The sequence below is a fragment of the Pygocentrus nattereri genome, chromosome 20 (genome assembly GCF_015220715.1).
Source record: "Pygocentrus nattereri isolate fPygNat1 chromosome 20, fPygNat1.pri, whole genome shotgun sequence".
Taxonomy (NCBI): Eukaryota; Metazoa; Chordata; class Actinopteri; order Characiformes; family Serrasalmidae; genus Pygocentrus; species Pygocentrus nattereri.
In genome coordinates, this window is record NC_051230.1 from 29022994 (window position 1) to 29038653 (window position 15660).

At 39.6% G+C, this 15660-nt stretch overlaps 1 protein-coding gene across 1 annotated transcript; it reads left to right on the top strand.

The window, feature by feature from the left end:
* Positions 1 to 5837: 5837 nt before the first annotated feature.
* dhfr (dihydrofolate reductase) lies at positions 5838 to 13889 on the top strand. The gene is made up of 6 exons (XM_017709635.2): positions 5838 to 6055; positions 7503 to 7552; positions 7653 to 7758; positions 8743 to 8869; positions 11222 to 11337; positions 13528 to 13889. The coding sequence occupies exons 1-6, from the start codon at positions 5961 to 5963 to the stop codon at positions 13607 to 13609; spliced, it is 576 nt and encodes a 191-aa protein (XP_017565124.1). The 5' UTR covers positions 5838 to 5960; the 3' UTR covers positions 13610 to 13889.
* Positions 13890 to 15660: the final 1771 nt, after the last annotated feature.

Here is a 15660-nt window from a genome sequence, read left to right on the forward strand (position 1 = left end):
AGCTCGGTTACCGGTCACTCTGCAGTGCAGAAACCCCGCCCCCAGCTCTGATATGATTGGTTCACAACGTATGAGGTCTGATATGATTGGCTGAGTGTTACGCTAGTCAATCTCTGCTTGTACAGCAGAGGCAGCGCTGCATTAGAGAAGCAGCAGCGACTCCCTCAGGTTATTACAGTATATCGTGAATGAGAATCATTTGGATCAGTAATGTACATTTACTTAGGAATGGGGCACTAAATAACACTGGGCTCGCAACTCCCATGTATGTAACGTTATTTTTCAGTTATGTTGAAGGAAAATAATGGGCTTAAAGAGAACGCAAAAATGTACGCCATGATATTGACCCAAACAATATCTAGATATAATTCTAGATATGAACATGACGAACATGATGCACTAATACAGACAACATGCCACGTTTCCATTATTAAATCAGTACGCTGCCTGTTTTTTTCACTTAATCCACTGTTTACCAAATCAATTATTTCTAGTGAAATTAGTGAAATTCAGTGTAATTGATCAATGTATCCGACTATGGGCTCTAGTTTTCCACTGGCGAAAACTGAGATCAAGAATAAAACTTATAGTTTCAATCATTTCCATATGATTTTATATTTTATGTGAAATTTATGTGATAAAATACATTGTTGAGAACAAAAAATAACATGTGGCCAATAGCTAAATTTATGGCACATATTATAATATTATAAATAAACCAGCCATTAGGGGTGTACTTTGTGTACTTCTGGTGCCGGTCCCAAGCCCGGATAAATGGTGAGGGTTGCGTCAGAAAGGGCATAACAAAAGGCCAGAAAGGGTAAAACTTGTGCCAGAACTATCATGCGGATCACAAATATGATTGCCATACCGGATTGGTCGAGGCCCGGGTTAACAACGACCGCCTCCGGTGCTGTTGACCAGCAGGGTGCCGGTGGAAATTGGACTACTGTAGGTCGAAGACCATCAAAGAGGAGAGGAGGAAGGCGGGTTAGAAGGCAGCAAGAGAGAAGGAAAGGCAGGAGTGTGGAGGTTAGAGTAGGGACTCTGAACATAGGGACAATGACTGGTAAAGGCAGAGAGCTTGCAGACATGACGGAGAGAAGGAAGGTAGATATTCTGTGTGTTCAGGAGACCAGATGGAAAAGAAGCAAGGCCAGGAACTTTGGAGGTGGATTCAAACTGTTCTATCATGGTGTAGAGAGGAAGAGAAATGGAGTAGGGATAATCCTAAAGGAACAGCTTGTGAAAAGTGTTCTGGATGTAAAGAGAGTGTCAGACAGGATCATGAGCCTGTTAGCTCACCTGCCAGTACAGATCAAGCTAAGATCTCATTCATAGTATCCCAACTCACAGATCGAGCTTTAGAATGGGCTTGGGGACACATAAATCATATATATTATGAACAGTTTATTAAAGAATTCAAGACAGTATTCGATCATCCTAATGAGGGTAAGATCAGTGGTGAGATTTTGCGATGTTACATCAAAGCAATCACTCAGTTGTAGACTACTCGTTGGAATTCAGAAAGTTAGGACTTAAGGGCAAGATATTGACTGAACTATCCAGTAAAGATGAGTTATCTCTGGATCAGTTCATTTTGTTAGCCATTAAAACAGTTTCTAATCACTTGCTCAGAACATTTATTTAATTTTAGAAAGCACAAGAATGTATTTCACTAAAACAACAAAGAAATCTTACAGATATATTCCCTTTTTTCTACAGCAAACAGGTTTTGGGCAGCAGGAGGCCAGCTTTACTGCTAGAGCGTGATGATTGATGGCCTAGCGGAGCAGCTCATTGGCTGTTTGCGCTCACTGATGTCATGGACATACATGAAGCGCAATTAAAAGCTCTTAAAAATATAACAGTAGTGTTAAAATGTTTTATGCCGTTTAGTGTTCAGGAAATTATTGCATGCTTGCATACAGTAAAAATGTTTAAGGATTTATAAACTATGATTTTACTCAAATGCTCCATGAATGTCAACCCATTCATTTTGGACTCAGGTGCGCCCTCTAGTGTCTGAAAACCCCGGACGACATTACAGAGTTCTCTGGCTCTATCTCCTGCTAATGCAGGCCTCTTTCTGTGTTGTTCAAATCCTCGCTCTGCCTTAAGGTACATACTGCCACCTTGTGGTTAACATCCAAAATAGCATGTGACTACTTTCTGAACAAAAGAACAATTTACTACATTCCTTCCCCTCTGAATAAAACTTATCACTATGCACAAGGTGCTCGATATCACATAGTTTTCCCAATACAAACTTGACTGTTTTTTTTTTCCTTCAAAAAAAAAAGTGTCATAACTATCCACAAAAGGACTGTCCTGGCTTTGTGATATCCCCACATTAAAGATGTCAGGGTAGACTACCATTAGTCTTGATGAGTACCAGGCTTATTCTTACCCTGTGGCTGGGAAACTCACCACTATTCTTACAAATTCCTTCAAGTACGAAGGTGGTTTTCGATCTCATTCTGATCTTCGAAGCACCAGTTGTTGATGACTCAGGGGTGATATCTCCGAAGATGTTACTGCTAATCAACGTCTGAAGTGGACTAAATGGCACCAAAAACGAACCAAACTCAGACCTCAAAGCTCACCGTATACACAGCCACAGTCTTCAGCACTTTAGCAGGTAAAAACAGACCAAGCATCATTTTTAAGGTTCTACTCAGGATAAAGTTGGCCTGTGAAGATATGAGAAACCGTATCATTTTACTGTATTAAAGGCTCAAGCTGCTCATGCAACACAACTTTAAGCTGCTTTCACAATGAATGCTGAATGAAAATTCCTCACCGACACGGAGTTTCACCAGGTGGAGCTCAGTGAGGAGCACAGCCAAAAACATAACCCACCATGGCAGACCCACAGGGTCATTTTGCAAATTTTACACGATGCACTTTGGCCTGTTATTTCAGCGTGGCCAATACGAGAGCAACAGGTGGGTCTGGTGGTTCCTCTCGCCTCCTCTCGAGTTCTAAAGTAGTTGTAGTGTAAACAAAAAGTGGGCTGAGATCTCTAAGGACCAGAACGAAAACTGGGTTCTCTTTATAGTTCACTTACATTGCGAACACAAAATGAACTGAGATCTTTAGCAGCTGGTTCCCTTCCAGGTTCATGAACTGTATATGAAAACACTGTCAGTCTCACTTTCTGGTTTCTCTCTCATGACTGCCTTCATCAAAATTTCAGGATTTTGAACCTTTTCAGCCACAACTTCTTCCTGACAAATATTCCCTTGTGAATCATTCTTAGAAGTGCAAAAAGCACTCCTGCTTTTAACTTGTTCTAGGTGCCTCCTCTTGCCATTTCCCAACACTACCATAGAAGAGACTGGTCCTGTTCGCTGCTCAACTACTCCTGGATTTGAAATTTTGAGTGTACACTGGATGCCCCACCTCAAGGCTTCGACCTTTGGCTTGTAGGTCATGGTAGTGTTTTGTTATAACTGTTGCTGTATCAGTTTACCTTTAAAATCTGGATGGAGTAGATCTAGGGTGGATTACAGTCTTCTTCCTCGCAATAGCTCAGCAGGTGATGTTCCTGTGGTACTCACGGGGTGCTCTGGACACTCTAGTTTCAATGTTTCCACCAGTGGTTTTCTTTAGCAGCACTTTTAAATGTTTGTACAGCCCTCTCTGTCAGTCCATTAGATGAAGCATGGTACGGCACTGTTGTGACATGGTTAATGCCATTTCGTCTCATAAACTTTGTAAATTCACTATTAGTGAAGCATGTCCCATTATCAGTTACCAGCATCTCAGGAATGGACCCTTTTCACAAAAAAATCACGACTGCTTCCAGTTTAAGCATTAGCAGGGTAAAACTCACTTCCACTCCATATAACTACTGCAGAAGCAATGACAAAATGTTATACTAGTGTACTATAATGCTCAAATAATGAATGATGTGGGTTGTTGAGGTAACAGAGAAAATAGTTTCCAACATCAGCTATCATGGTTAGCCCAGCTGCACTATTTCAGACTTCTCAGCCATGTGTGTCATGTTCAGGCACTCATTTCGTAGTACCCTTAGCAAAGTAAAAACACACAATAGTATGACACTACACTGAATAATACGGCACTGAACTACCAGTTTATTAAGTACCCTGAACCTTTCTTTGGCAATTTTTCCTGGTACATCTACCAAGCCGTGACTAAGGTCTTGTTCAGACTGAAAACCCAGATCCAAATCTGTGCCACATCTGGATTGTCTGCCATATCTCCAGATTGATTTTGATGGTCAAGACAGCAAAAAAAACACATGAAATCCAAATTTTTGCAAATCAAATCCAAACCACATTTGGAGATGGTTTGAAATGTAATTCCAAAGATTCCAAAGAGCACCAAAGATTCAAGCTTAGGCCAGGGAGTTTTGAAGAGTTTGGAGGGCTCCATCTCTCCTGCATCCACGTTTGAAATCTGCATCACCAGTGTAGCGTAGTTACTGATGCCTACGTCATTATCACAGTAACTCTAGGATAGATGCAGATGCAGATAGGTTGGTGACGTCTGGACACACAAATCAGACCTGATCACTTTTAGACCCTAATGTCAGTGCATACTGATCAATGCACAATCCTGGGTTCATGACCTATATCATGTGGGGTTCAGGCCTATGGTATGCATAAGGCCTTAGGGTTTGCGTCATACAGAGGCCTCAGCTTATGCTTGTGCGTTCATATGGTTAGTTGTAACTCATAGTGACAATGATATCTGATTAGCAATGTTCTAACACTATCTGTTGTTTAGGCTCCATGTTCCTGTTTCTGATTAATAAATGGGGAAAGCCTTCTGAGTACAGACCCCGCCTCTGTGGTCATTTGAGTTTCCCCCCAGCTGGCTAGACTCTCGGGCGGATGGAGGACTTTGGCTAAGTTCACAGCTTTGGTACTGAGGTCGAACCCTAGAACCTAAAACATCATGAAACAGTTCTAACAATCACTTGCAAATAACAGTGTGGACAGTCATCTCAAAAGATCTGATCTAAGAAACAAATCTGATGTGCCTATAGTCTGAACATACACAGCCAAGTCACATTATTATGACCACCAGTTAATATCCAGCGTAACCGCTGTGTGCAGCACAGACAGCAGCTAGGCTGCGAGTGACTCAATTAGGTCCTGGTAGATAGGTATAAAAATATCGAAATGTTAGCAATGTTTGACTAGCAATGCCTTTGTCTGGGTAGAACAGGCTTTTCGTTCAGTAAATCTGTGTATATTGCTGACACTCATCACATCATTCTTTTTCAGAATCCCAGAATCTGCCTTTTTATTCAGCAAAACAGAAATGTCTAACATGTTTAACAACAGTTGAAAAGTGATTTCAGGTAAATAATTCAGTGCTCTCAAAGCAAACGGTTACATGTGATATGTAGGCCTACTGAAAGATTCTTACTTGTAATATTACTGGTGTTGCTAATATGGTGAAATGTGCACATTCAGACTTACCTGACCTGAAGAAAAGGTTAAAATTTAAAATATCTATGTTAAGTATTCCAGGATTCTAAACACACAATAAAAAAAAACTATATTCAACACATCTACATTTCTGAAGCTTGTGGCAGCTCACAGAACACCGAAGATGTGAGTATACCGTTTTGTGCAAAGGTTTGGGCACCCCTGACCAAATGACAAATCGGTTTTACACCATGAAATATCTCATCATTTAGTCAAATTGAAAGGAAAATTTAAGGGCTGAATCGTTTTCTTTCTACTCGCTTTTCAAGTCGAACTAAAATGAACTTGAACTTTAGCAATTAAAGGCCCATGAACCTCCCCAAAATATGTCACGCCACAACAGACCAGGGGGCGCCGTTAGCACACTACTAGTGGGCGTTGAGTGTTTGTCTGTGATCTCATTTCCTCTCAAACATTCAGTGGCGGGAAGCTCCAACTCTGCGACCATACATCTGTCAACTACGCACACCTTATACATACATCTAATCAGCCATGATGTCCTCTGTACTGAACTGTATTGTTGCAGTTTGTCCTGATATGGGAATCGGGAAGAGCGGCAATCTGCCCTGGCACCCCATTAGATTAAGGTAACAACAACAGCAGCAGCAGCAGCAGCAGCAGCAGCTGCTGCTCTCAGCTCACTGTATTCAGGACAAGCCTTGCATGAATTCGCCATTAATACTGCACGTAAACTCTTTAGTAAACTCGGTCGCGATAGCATCTTAGCCTATGTTAGCCTTTAAAACTACTTACGTTAATGTGTTCACTGAGACTGAGGTAAACAAGGTAAACATTGCTGTTAAACCTATTAACCAACGAACAATGGTGGAAATATAGCTTAAATTCTCTGGAAAAAAATCATTTACACCAGTATTATGTCGAAGAGTCCGCTTGTTCAGGTTGAAAACTGAGGTAAATGAAAGTAGCTAGCTTTGTTAGCTAGTGTCTATTTTCAAATTTCCCCGCGAGCCAACTCAACGAAAATTCAAAATAACGATTTCTGACCAGACGTCACAACGGCAGCACTAATCTAACCTCACGGTTTATGCGCTTTTAACTGTGGAAGTTTCGAGACGTTTGCAGTAATAACGTTACTTCAAATCCAGGCGCCTGTTCTACCACCTCATAGGTCAGCAAGGTCGATGACCACCGTCAGCAGCGGTTTTCTCTCAGCAGAAGACCTTGTCCGCACGTTTATAGGTCTGTTCACACAGTTTACTCTGAACAGTAAGAAATTTAGCCGCTCTCAAATTAAACGTGAGGTATAAGTTGCAACTCTACTACTAAATAAAACAGATTCTTTTAACGTCGAATGTCTTCACTGTTGTATCAAATAAAGTCTTTAATTCGCATAAACTGAATGGAATCACCATCTTTGATAACCCGAGTCGTTGCACAGCTGCTTTTCTATTTCCCTCAGGTTAGCAACTTGGGCTAACTTTACTAACTGCTCATTTGTTTTGTAAGAGTTTGGGTAAAACAGATACTACATTAGCCGTTTGCTGCTGTCTAAAGCCCTCAAAACACTTCCACGAGTATTTTAATGCTTCACAAATACTAAAATATCGATATTTCATCGTGTATTAGAAATTGGAGTCCAAAAGTGCAGTTGGCTTCACAGTTCAGAGTCCAAAGTTAAAAGCCTTCTGAGAAGTGGTTAGTTTGGATAAACTCTAGTTACTCAAAGGCATGTTGACAATGTTAATTTACGGGGAGGGGGGATATTTTTAAAGCTAGTCCTGTCAAATGATCTTGAAATTATAGTTATATTCCTTGTTTAATTTCTTATCGAAAACCATGGTCTTATCCTGTCATTATATAGATTGACTGATGTGCAAAACCAGACCTCGTGATTTTGGCTGGGTGAACACTAATGCACTACTTTCAGCTCTCTTTGCACCTGTGACATATACTAGGATTATTAGAGCCTTTGCACCAGCTTTCATTCTGGTGACAGCCTTTACTTTCTTCATATGAACAAGCATTTTTGAACTCCTGTGTGATACAGTAAAACATGAGTTCTTGTGTTTGCAGTAAGGAATTCAGACACTTTCAGAAGATGACGATGACTCCTGCCGTAGAAGGTAACATAGTGGAAGTCAGCATACATCACATTCTTTATTTTAATGCACATTATTACATTACCTGTATTCTTCTATAAACTATATGCAAATTATTTGACAGGTAAAAAGAATGTGGTCATAATGGGCAGAAAAACCTGGTTCTCAATTCCTCCGCAGAACCGGCCTCTAAAGAACAGGATCAACGTTGTTCTTAGCAGAGAGCTCAAGTAAGAACACAACCTGCTCAGTGAAATGCAAGTAATTAGTGCTTGGGTAAGAATTCACAAAGCTTCTAGTAGTATATGGAAGGTTGAATTTGTTAAGTTAAATTTTCAGAACTAGATAATTACCTTTATAGTCTGCTGATGTTAGTCATTTTTGTCAAGTTTCAAAATGAAGAGTCAGTTGAAGGACTGTAGTTTGCTAAGTCAGGTACTGACCTAATCAATAATCAATACTGACCTGTCTCACAAAGCAGTTATTTTATATCTTAAGCCCTATTCAAACTGAAATAGTTTTATCAGAGTAGGTTCCACAATGTAAACTGTATGGATTCAACTGGTAGATTGATATAGGATAAAGTACATCCATAATTTCCCCAAATTTCCTAAGATAGCCCAGATTGAAACATCGTAGCCTAGATGTTAAATGGATACAAACAACAAAAATAAACTTTCAGTGAATACCAGATAGAATAGTATTTGTTGTTACATTAATACAAGAATAATTCAAACTGGACTACATTAACCAGTGGAGCCCTAAATTTGACAAATTATTGGTAAACAGTAACTCGATCCGTAAGAATTACTTAGCAGACTTGTAAAATCTTCAAAAATAGCAGATCAAACCTAACTCAGTTAACAGCAGTTGCATTTATTAGGTTTTGTAGTCAGGAAGGCTAAGTTGAACAAAGGCCCTGCACAAGATATTGTCTGCTATTTATCACAGTATTGACCTTTGCTGTACTGATATGCAAATGCGCCCTTTAATAAATGACAAATTTTTGTTGTGTACATGCAAGCATCCTGAATAACCTCAGATGTTCTTGATAAGGTTCTGTGGGTGAGATGCAGGCCAGACTTAACCATGCCATAACAGAATGTTTTGTAATATATTGCAAAGCATATTGCTGTCACAATACTTAGTCGTGCAGTCACAGTATAGTACTTTGTTTATATTGTGCAGCCATAATTAGAATGTTTTTGGTTTAGGACACCTCCAGAGGGAGCACACTATCTGGCATCTGACTTCAGCTCAGCTCTCGGCCTGCTGAACACTCCAGAGCTAGCGTCTCAAGCCGACCAGATCTGGGTCATTGGTGGGAGCTCATTATACAAGGTGAGCAGCTTCAGACATACTAAGAAAGATGCATTCTCATTTCAGGAATGCTGTCTGTGGCTGTACAGCGTATTCTTTGTTAATCATTACCACAACAAACAGATGAGACTCTAACCAGTCACAGAAGTTGTGTTTATTTTTTTCCCAAGCACTTTAAACAGCAGTTTAACCAATCACAGTTCCAGATCAATGTTTCTATTTTGATGAATCAATAATAGGCTTGTCACAATTATCACATCACTGATTTGAACACCTTTAGAGGGCAGCTGTAAGTAATGTCTGTTTATTTGATGGTTGGTAATAACAGCATTAGAGGGCAGTGTTAATTAATGTTGACTTATTTGAGCTGTGTCTGTCCTCAGTTGGGAGATAGGTGGCGTTCATAGGTAGCAGGAGGAAAATCATACAAAGTAGTAGAAGAACCCAGACTCCTAAATGTGCACGCTTAGAAAACCTTGGACCCCGGTTAGATTTATAGGAGTGACATAAGTTTGACAGACATAAGTTTGTCAGGCGGAATGACTGAAGCATCACTGTGTGACTTTTAAACTCCTTAACAAGTTAAAGAAACACTCAGTAGCTGGCTTCCTGTGGTTGGCTTGATGGTCACATGGGAGTGTAAAGCTTACCTGCTTGGTAGCCCTGACCACTTGAAAGAAGTAATTTCCTTCACCAACACAGTGACCTTTCTGGAACAGAGTGTTCTGTACCCATAAGTGTATATAGTACTGTTTTCGGTCACTTTTTATCAGGTGTTACAGTAAGAATTCTGTGTTCTTTATTTATTAGCGGCTTAATTGATGAAGTAATTCATTCCTGACTTGTGTAGATATTTTATTGTGTGACATGAAAAAGCCAAAGTGTTGGAATATTTGAACGCATCATTAAGTGACTTTCTGCCATAAAGAGTGTCCGCTGTTCCTCCACTGATTACTTAGTTATAGATACCTGGTTATATGAATTAATCACATCCAAGAATAATGATGATGATGATTATGTAACCAATTGTGTTTTTGGCTAGGCAGTGATTAGTGAATTCCTTTTATTAATTACTACGACATTTGATGATTAAGCTGATTTATTTTGTGAATATACGCTTATTCCAAATTTGATGCCTGTAACATGTTCCAAAAGGATTGGGAAAGAATCATGTTTTCTTCTGTGTTAGTCACCCTTTCCTTGTTAACAGCTGTTTATAATCATTTGGGGTGCGCAACCTGGGCCTTTGTCATATTTTGACAACTGTAAGAGAGGTCTGGACTGGAGGCAGGTACCCATCAATACTCTCTAGTTACACAGTGACACTGTTTCTGCAAAATGTGGTTTGGTGTTGTTATTTTGAAATAAGCATGAACTTCCTCGAAAAATAAGTAATCTAGAAGGCAGCATTTGTTATTCATTAACCCGCTAATAGCCCCATACCATGACAGTCCTGGCTTTTGAACTTTATGCTGGTAACAGTCTGGATGGTCCTTTTCTTCTTTGGTCCGGAGACCGTAATTTCCATAATTTCTGTAAACAATCTGTAAAACTTTCCACTGTGCCTCAGTCCATTTCAAATGAGCTTTAGATGCCCAGAGAAGTTGGCAGTGTTTCTTTATTTTGTTGATACACGGCTTCCTCTCTACATAGTAGTCTTAACTTGCATTTGTGGATGCAGTGACCAACAGTGTTTAGATGATATAAGGGTGGCATGATGTTCACAAGAAGTTACAAAAACAGACTCGCACAGGTAAAATAAAAGCTAAACGCTAAACAATGCAAAAGCTAACATCTCTAACTATATACATGCATACATGTGAGTACACTCAGCATATTGAGCTGGATGTTCCAGCAGTTTCTCTGCTCACCTTCCTCGCTTTACAGTCTGTTGCTGTGGGAACTGCACTGCTCAAGGATGCTTTTACAAAAGCCAGTTTCTTCATCTCCGCATGTCTCCCTCACTCTTTACTCTCTTGGTCACTGAGAATCTTTTTTACCTTTTTAAGGTTGCTTTTAGTGTATTGAGTTGAGCGATGTTGCTCAGTGTTGAACAGATGAGTGTGGACTGTATAAATCAAGTCACTGCTTATTTTTTGGTGTGAATGCTTACATGTTCTCATTTATCAGATGTATTTTGTAAGTGTCCTTTGTTGTGTAGGCATGGCTTGTATTTGCAGAAAAAAAATAATGTACATCTGATATTCAAAACAATACAGATTTTCCACATGTTTAAAAAGTTAAATGGAATTCCTGCTAAGGTCTGAAGAGGTTTCTTCAAGAAAACTGGATGCAAAGATTGTGGATGCATGTTAAAATCACATATAACAGTGCGACAGCTCACAAGGTCGAATTTCTATCACTTTTCAACAGGAGGCAATGGAGAGCTCTGGACAAAAGCGCCTGTTTGTAACAAGGATTCTGAAGCAGTTTGACTGTGACACGTTCATTCCTAAGATCAGCCTGGAGAAGTACACACTGCTGCCTGAGTGAGTGGTATAATAATCGTGTGCTAGGAGATGTTCTCCTTTATGTTTTCATATGACTTTAGCCTTTTTCTAGTGGTTATTATCTAACAGTTAAAGCACATTGACAACAGAAATATGGACAGTGGAAAACAGAAATACATGAAGGGATGTTGCATTTGAGCTCCCCTCCAGCAGTCTGCAGTTTCTGTAGCATGGAATGAATGAGAATGAACAAGAATGAACCGTAAACCTCAGAAGGAGCTAATGAACACTTATGTTTGCTGAAACAACTTACAAACCCAAAGGCAAAAAAGTTTACCACCGTTCGTCTTCATTCATTTAGTCAGTGCTGAAAAGCATGTAAGCTAAAGAGTCCATTGAATGCAGCTTCATCATACAGAGTTTGTGTTTCACTGTTGATCTGCTGCTGCTCAAACTGTTTGAATTAATCTGCACTGATGAGCACAGGAGAGCAAAGAAAACATAATCAGTATTTTCTTTTTAGTACCATTCAAATTCTTTGCGTTATATTTTGACACTTTACTGTAGCACAGTTTAGGAAGGCCAGTCAGTGATGAGCCCTGCTGTCGTTCTGCCCTAAAGGGTACTAATATTGCTCCCCATGACCTCCGTAGCCAGAATGTCCATGTTGGCCTACAGTTGAGGCTCATTTATACACTTGTAAACAGCCCTTTTATTGGGTTCACTATTTCTCTTTGTAGTGATTTTTACATTTACATTACAAGGGCGCAAATGGATTTGTTGGCACACATGTCTGGCTTTGAATTCAACGCTGAAAAGCTGAAATCAACAGAGGCTCTGAAAAAGAAAAATGCTCTTGTGACATTAAATTGGCATGAGCCATCAGCATAGAGTTGTACCTAATGTCAAGTTATTGCACTCAGCAGTCATTTGGAGAGTACTTACAGGGCCAGTGAAAGCACAACACACCATTATTATCTTTTACTCCAGCTCATCTGACAGACGTGCCGAGCAGGCCGAGCCCCTTGTGTATGTGCACAGACATCTGTCTGCTTAAAACCGTTAAGATGACTTAGCGATGCAAAAAGACAGCTAACCATTTTGGGGGCTCTTGGGTGAATGTGTTACACTGTAAGATTTCTTGACAGCAAAAAGCCATCAGGGATACTCATTAAAGCCTAAAACGCTGAACAGTGCACAAGGCTTTTCAATGGTCAACATTATATATTCTCCTATATAATTTGGTGTTCTGGCCTGGAACTAGCTTTTAATATGTTCTTTTTTATGTTATGTAGCACAGCATTGCATCCCTCAGCATTGTCAGTTTGACAGAATTCAGTTTTATATATTGTTTTTATACATAAATGCTTTTTTGCTACAATGCCAATGTGATGTCAACCAATCCTGACTGCTAGCCTAGCCACAGATCTATAGGTGAATAAATACTGCCAGTCTAGTATAAATGGAACTCTTATTTTGGTCATCAAACAATATTTTATAAACATTAAAGATACATTTATGTGAAGTCTGCATATTCACATCAGCATACAAAAGTGTTTCATTGTCCAATCCCTTGAGCTAAGACACTGCCAGAAAGGAGTCAATGCAAATGAAAAAGCCAGAGCAATTGGGCAGCTCACTTGTCAGACTTTGCACGTTGAAAACCAGGGTTCTGTTCCCGACCAGAACACCCTGATTGAAACACCCTGGCACAAAAAATCATCACAAAGCTGTTGCAGTTTTTCAGAAAATTCCTTCCACCTTCAAGATACATCATCAGAAGGCAGGTTTCCTAGTCTTTAAACCATAAAATCTCAGTCTACGCACTACCGCAGTAGCACTATAGGAGGCAAGTAGGCATGTTTGCCACTGATTTAGCAATAAGCACATTTTTCATTTTAGTAGTCTTTAAGATCCATGAGCTGTTTGAACACCTCAGTCCACCAGAGGGCAATGTAGAGACTGCATGTTGTGTTTTGGGAAACTTTCAGGATAGACAGAATTAAAGGCTGGGCGTTGGGGTTCCAGGTACATGTTATTGCAGTAGTGTTTTGGCTTTACAACTTCACCTTTGTAATTTGAAATTTTCTGCAATGGTGTATGGGTAGGATGAGGGTTAGTACAGGCTCAGCTATTTTTAAATGAGTGACTTTTTTTGTTATTTAACCTTAACCATATACTTCTAGATACACTGCTGAAAGCTCTGTGTTTGTCTTTGTTGATGTACAGGTTCCCTGGAGTCCCTACTGGATTACAGGAGGAAAACGGCTTACAGTATGTATTTGAGGTCTACGAGAGCAAAGACCATTAATGAGTGCACTGCAAAAAAGATCTTTAACAGCTGTTGATAACTTTCTAAGAGAAGACGCCACGGTGGTTAACATTTTCTTACATGGACTGATGTCTCTGTGAAAAAAGGGCCTCTAAACCTGTTCGTGATCGATATTGGCTAAAATATTGAAGCCCAGCGTGCGAGAGAGCATCGGTCTCAAAGCAAAGAATACAAATACATCACACTGGTGTCTTTGAAACATATCTTTTTTGTCAATCTTTTAAACATATTAAATACTCGTTTTCAATTGTTTGGTGCATACTGTCTTATCAGACCTGTGTCAGTCCTGTGCAGAAGTCAGACCACCCTTTTGTTTCTTTAATTACCAGTCATAATTGCCATAAAGTGCAAATATTTTTTTAGGATCAGGACAAAAGCAGGAAATATACACATATTTTGCATGCTCTTTTGCCACGTCAACTCTTCAATGCTTCCAATCTTAAACAGTTGGTCAACAACAAAAACTGTTCCAGAAGATCTGTGACTCTATGTTCCCCTTTAAAGAGGCACTAACATTCACGCAAAGTCCAACTCAATATCAGCATCTAAAATGGCTGAAGGAAATATTTCTGAGGAGATTATGTAAAATAAACCACTTACATAAGGAAGAGGAAAGTCAAAAAAGTGGAAGAACAGGAGGTTCCCAAAATGGAGTTTAAAAAGATTCTTAACAGATATAGAGAAAATGGGACTCCTAACAACCATGCAAGACCTGGTAGACCACCAAAAACTCTCCCCAGCACTTACATCTTTAAGACAGAGAGGATAAAATCAAGCTCCAAACCTTTACTGTGAGAAAAAGAAATGAATCCAAAAATGAATAAATATATCAAAACACCGAAACCGGACAATTGCCCAGACCTCAAACATCAATGTGTTTGGGATTACTTGGACCATAACTTGAAAAAGAGAAAATGTGACCAACTTCTAAGACTGAGCTTTGGAGGTGAGACTGCACATTTCTTTGAGAAAATAAAAGCAAGTCACCTGAAAAGAACGGAAGCTGCAATAAAGGCAAAATGTGGGCAGACTACTGAAAAAGATTTATACTTAATTGTTGAGGCCTCTGTGTACATTTACTTTTTTTTGTATATCTCTGCTATCGCAAGAAAACCTCATCTCCATTTTGATCTTTCTCAGTTTTTGGCATAATTTAAAAGTAGCCATTGTCCTTTACATTGTGTGTAAATTTCATCATGAATGGACCAAAAGAAATGGCTCACAATGACTTGGAAAAAAGTCTGGTTCCATTAACTTAAGTTAAGTAGATTTTTTTTCCTTCTCCTATAAAATTGTCATTTCGGAAATACAAGGTTTTCTGAAGACAGCAGCGATATGGTGTTCGATTTCTTTTTCATTTTAATTTTTTTTGTCTCTTCTATAAAACAGCAATGAGCTCATCTCAGTAGCCCTGTGAGTATGAGAGAACAGGCTTGTTTAGCCTGACCCACATCTCACCAGCCTGTTTCAGCTCATGAATATGTATTTCATCTTTTAGCTGGAGGACTAATTATCAGTGAAGGTCCTTATGTGTTTCAGGCTGGGTGACAACATTGGAGTACCTCTCTTCGGCACACACTTTGTCCTCTGCTGCCCCACCTGCACTAACTCATCCCTTTAAACAGCCCTATTTAACAAAAGCCAAAGGCTGCAATCAGGTCTAACCTTTTGAGGCTGATTGGTTTCAGGTCTAGCATCCCAGTGGGAGGCTGTGAATGCTCATGCTAAGCTGGAAATTAATTTGACTGACAGGTCGATGTTTCCCCCACCTCTCGTACACACCAACCTCCACCTCCCCTACAGTGGTCTTTAAGTGGCACTTAGACTTAATTTCAGACGGAATCGTTAGACTGTGATTAGCTGTCTTCCTCTTCTTCACCTCTCTGATGTTTGTTGCTGGATTGCGAAGAGTACATCGTTAGGTAGAGTTAAATAGACTGTGCTGGATTTTATCGACCATTTAACACAGGAACTTGAGATATATCTGCTCTATTTCTGCCTGTAACATCCATTTTCTGAACTTTGCCCAG

Excerpts from the sequence above, each read along its gene's own strand:
- dhfr (XM_017709635.2), top strand. The coding sequence starts at position 5,961 with ATGATGTCCTCTGTACTGAACTGTATTGTTGCAGTTTGTCCTGATATG. Across the intron at positions 6,056-7,502 it reads TGGCACCCCATTAGATTAAG|TAAGGAATTCAGACACTTTC; the intron begins GTAACAACAACA and ends TTGTGTTTGCAG. Across the intron at positions 11,338-13,527 it reads AAGTACACACTGCTGCCTGA|GTTCCCTGGAGTCCCTACTG; the intron begins GTGAGTGGTATA and ends GTTGATGTACAG.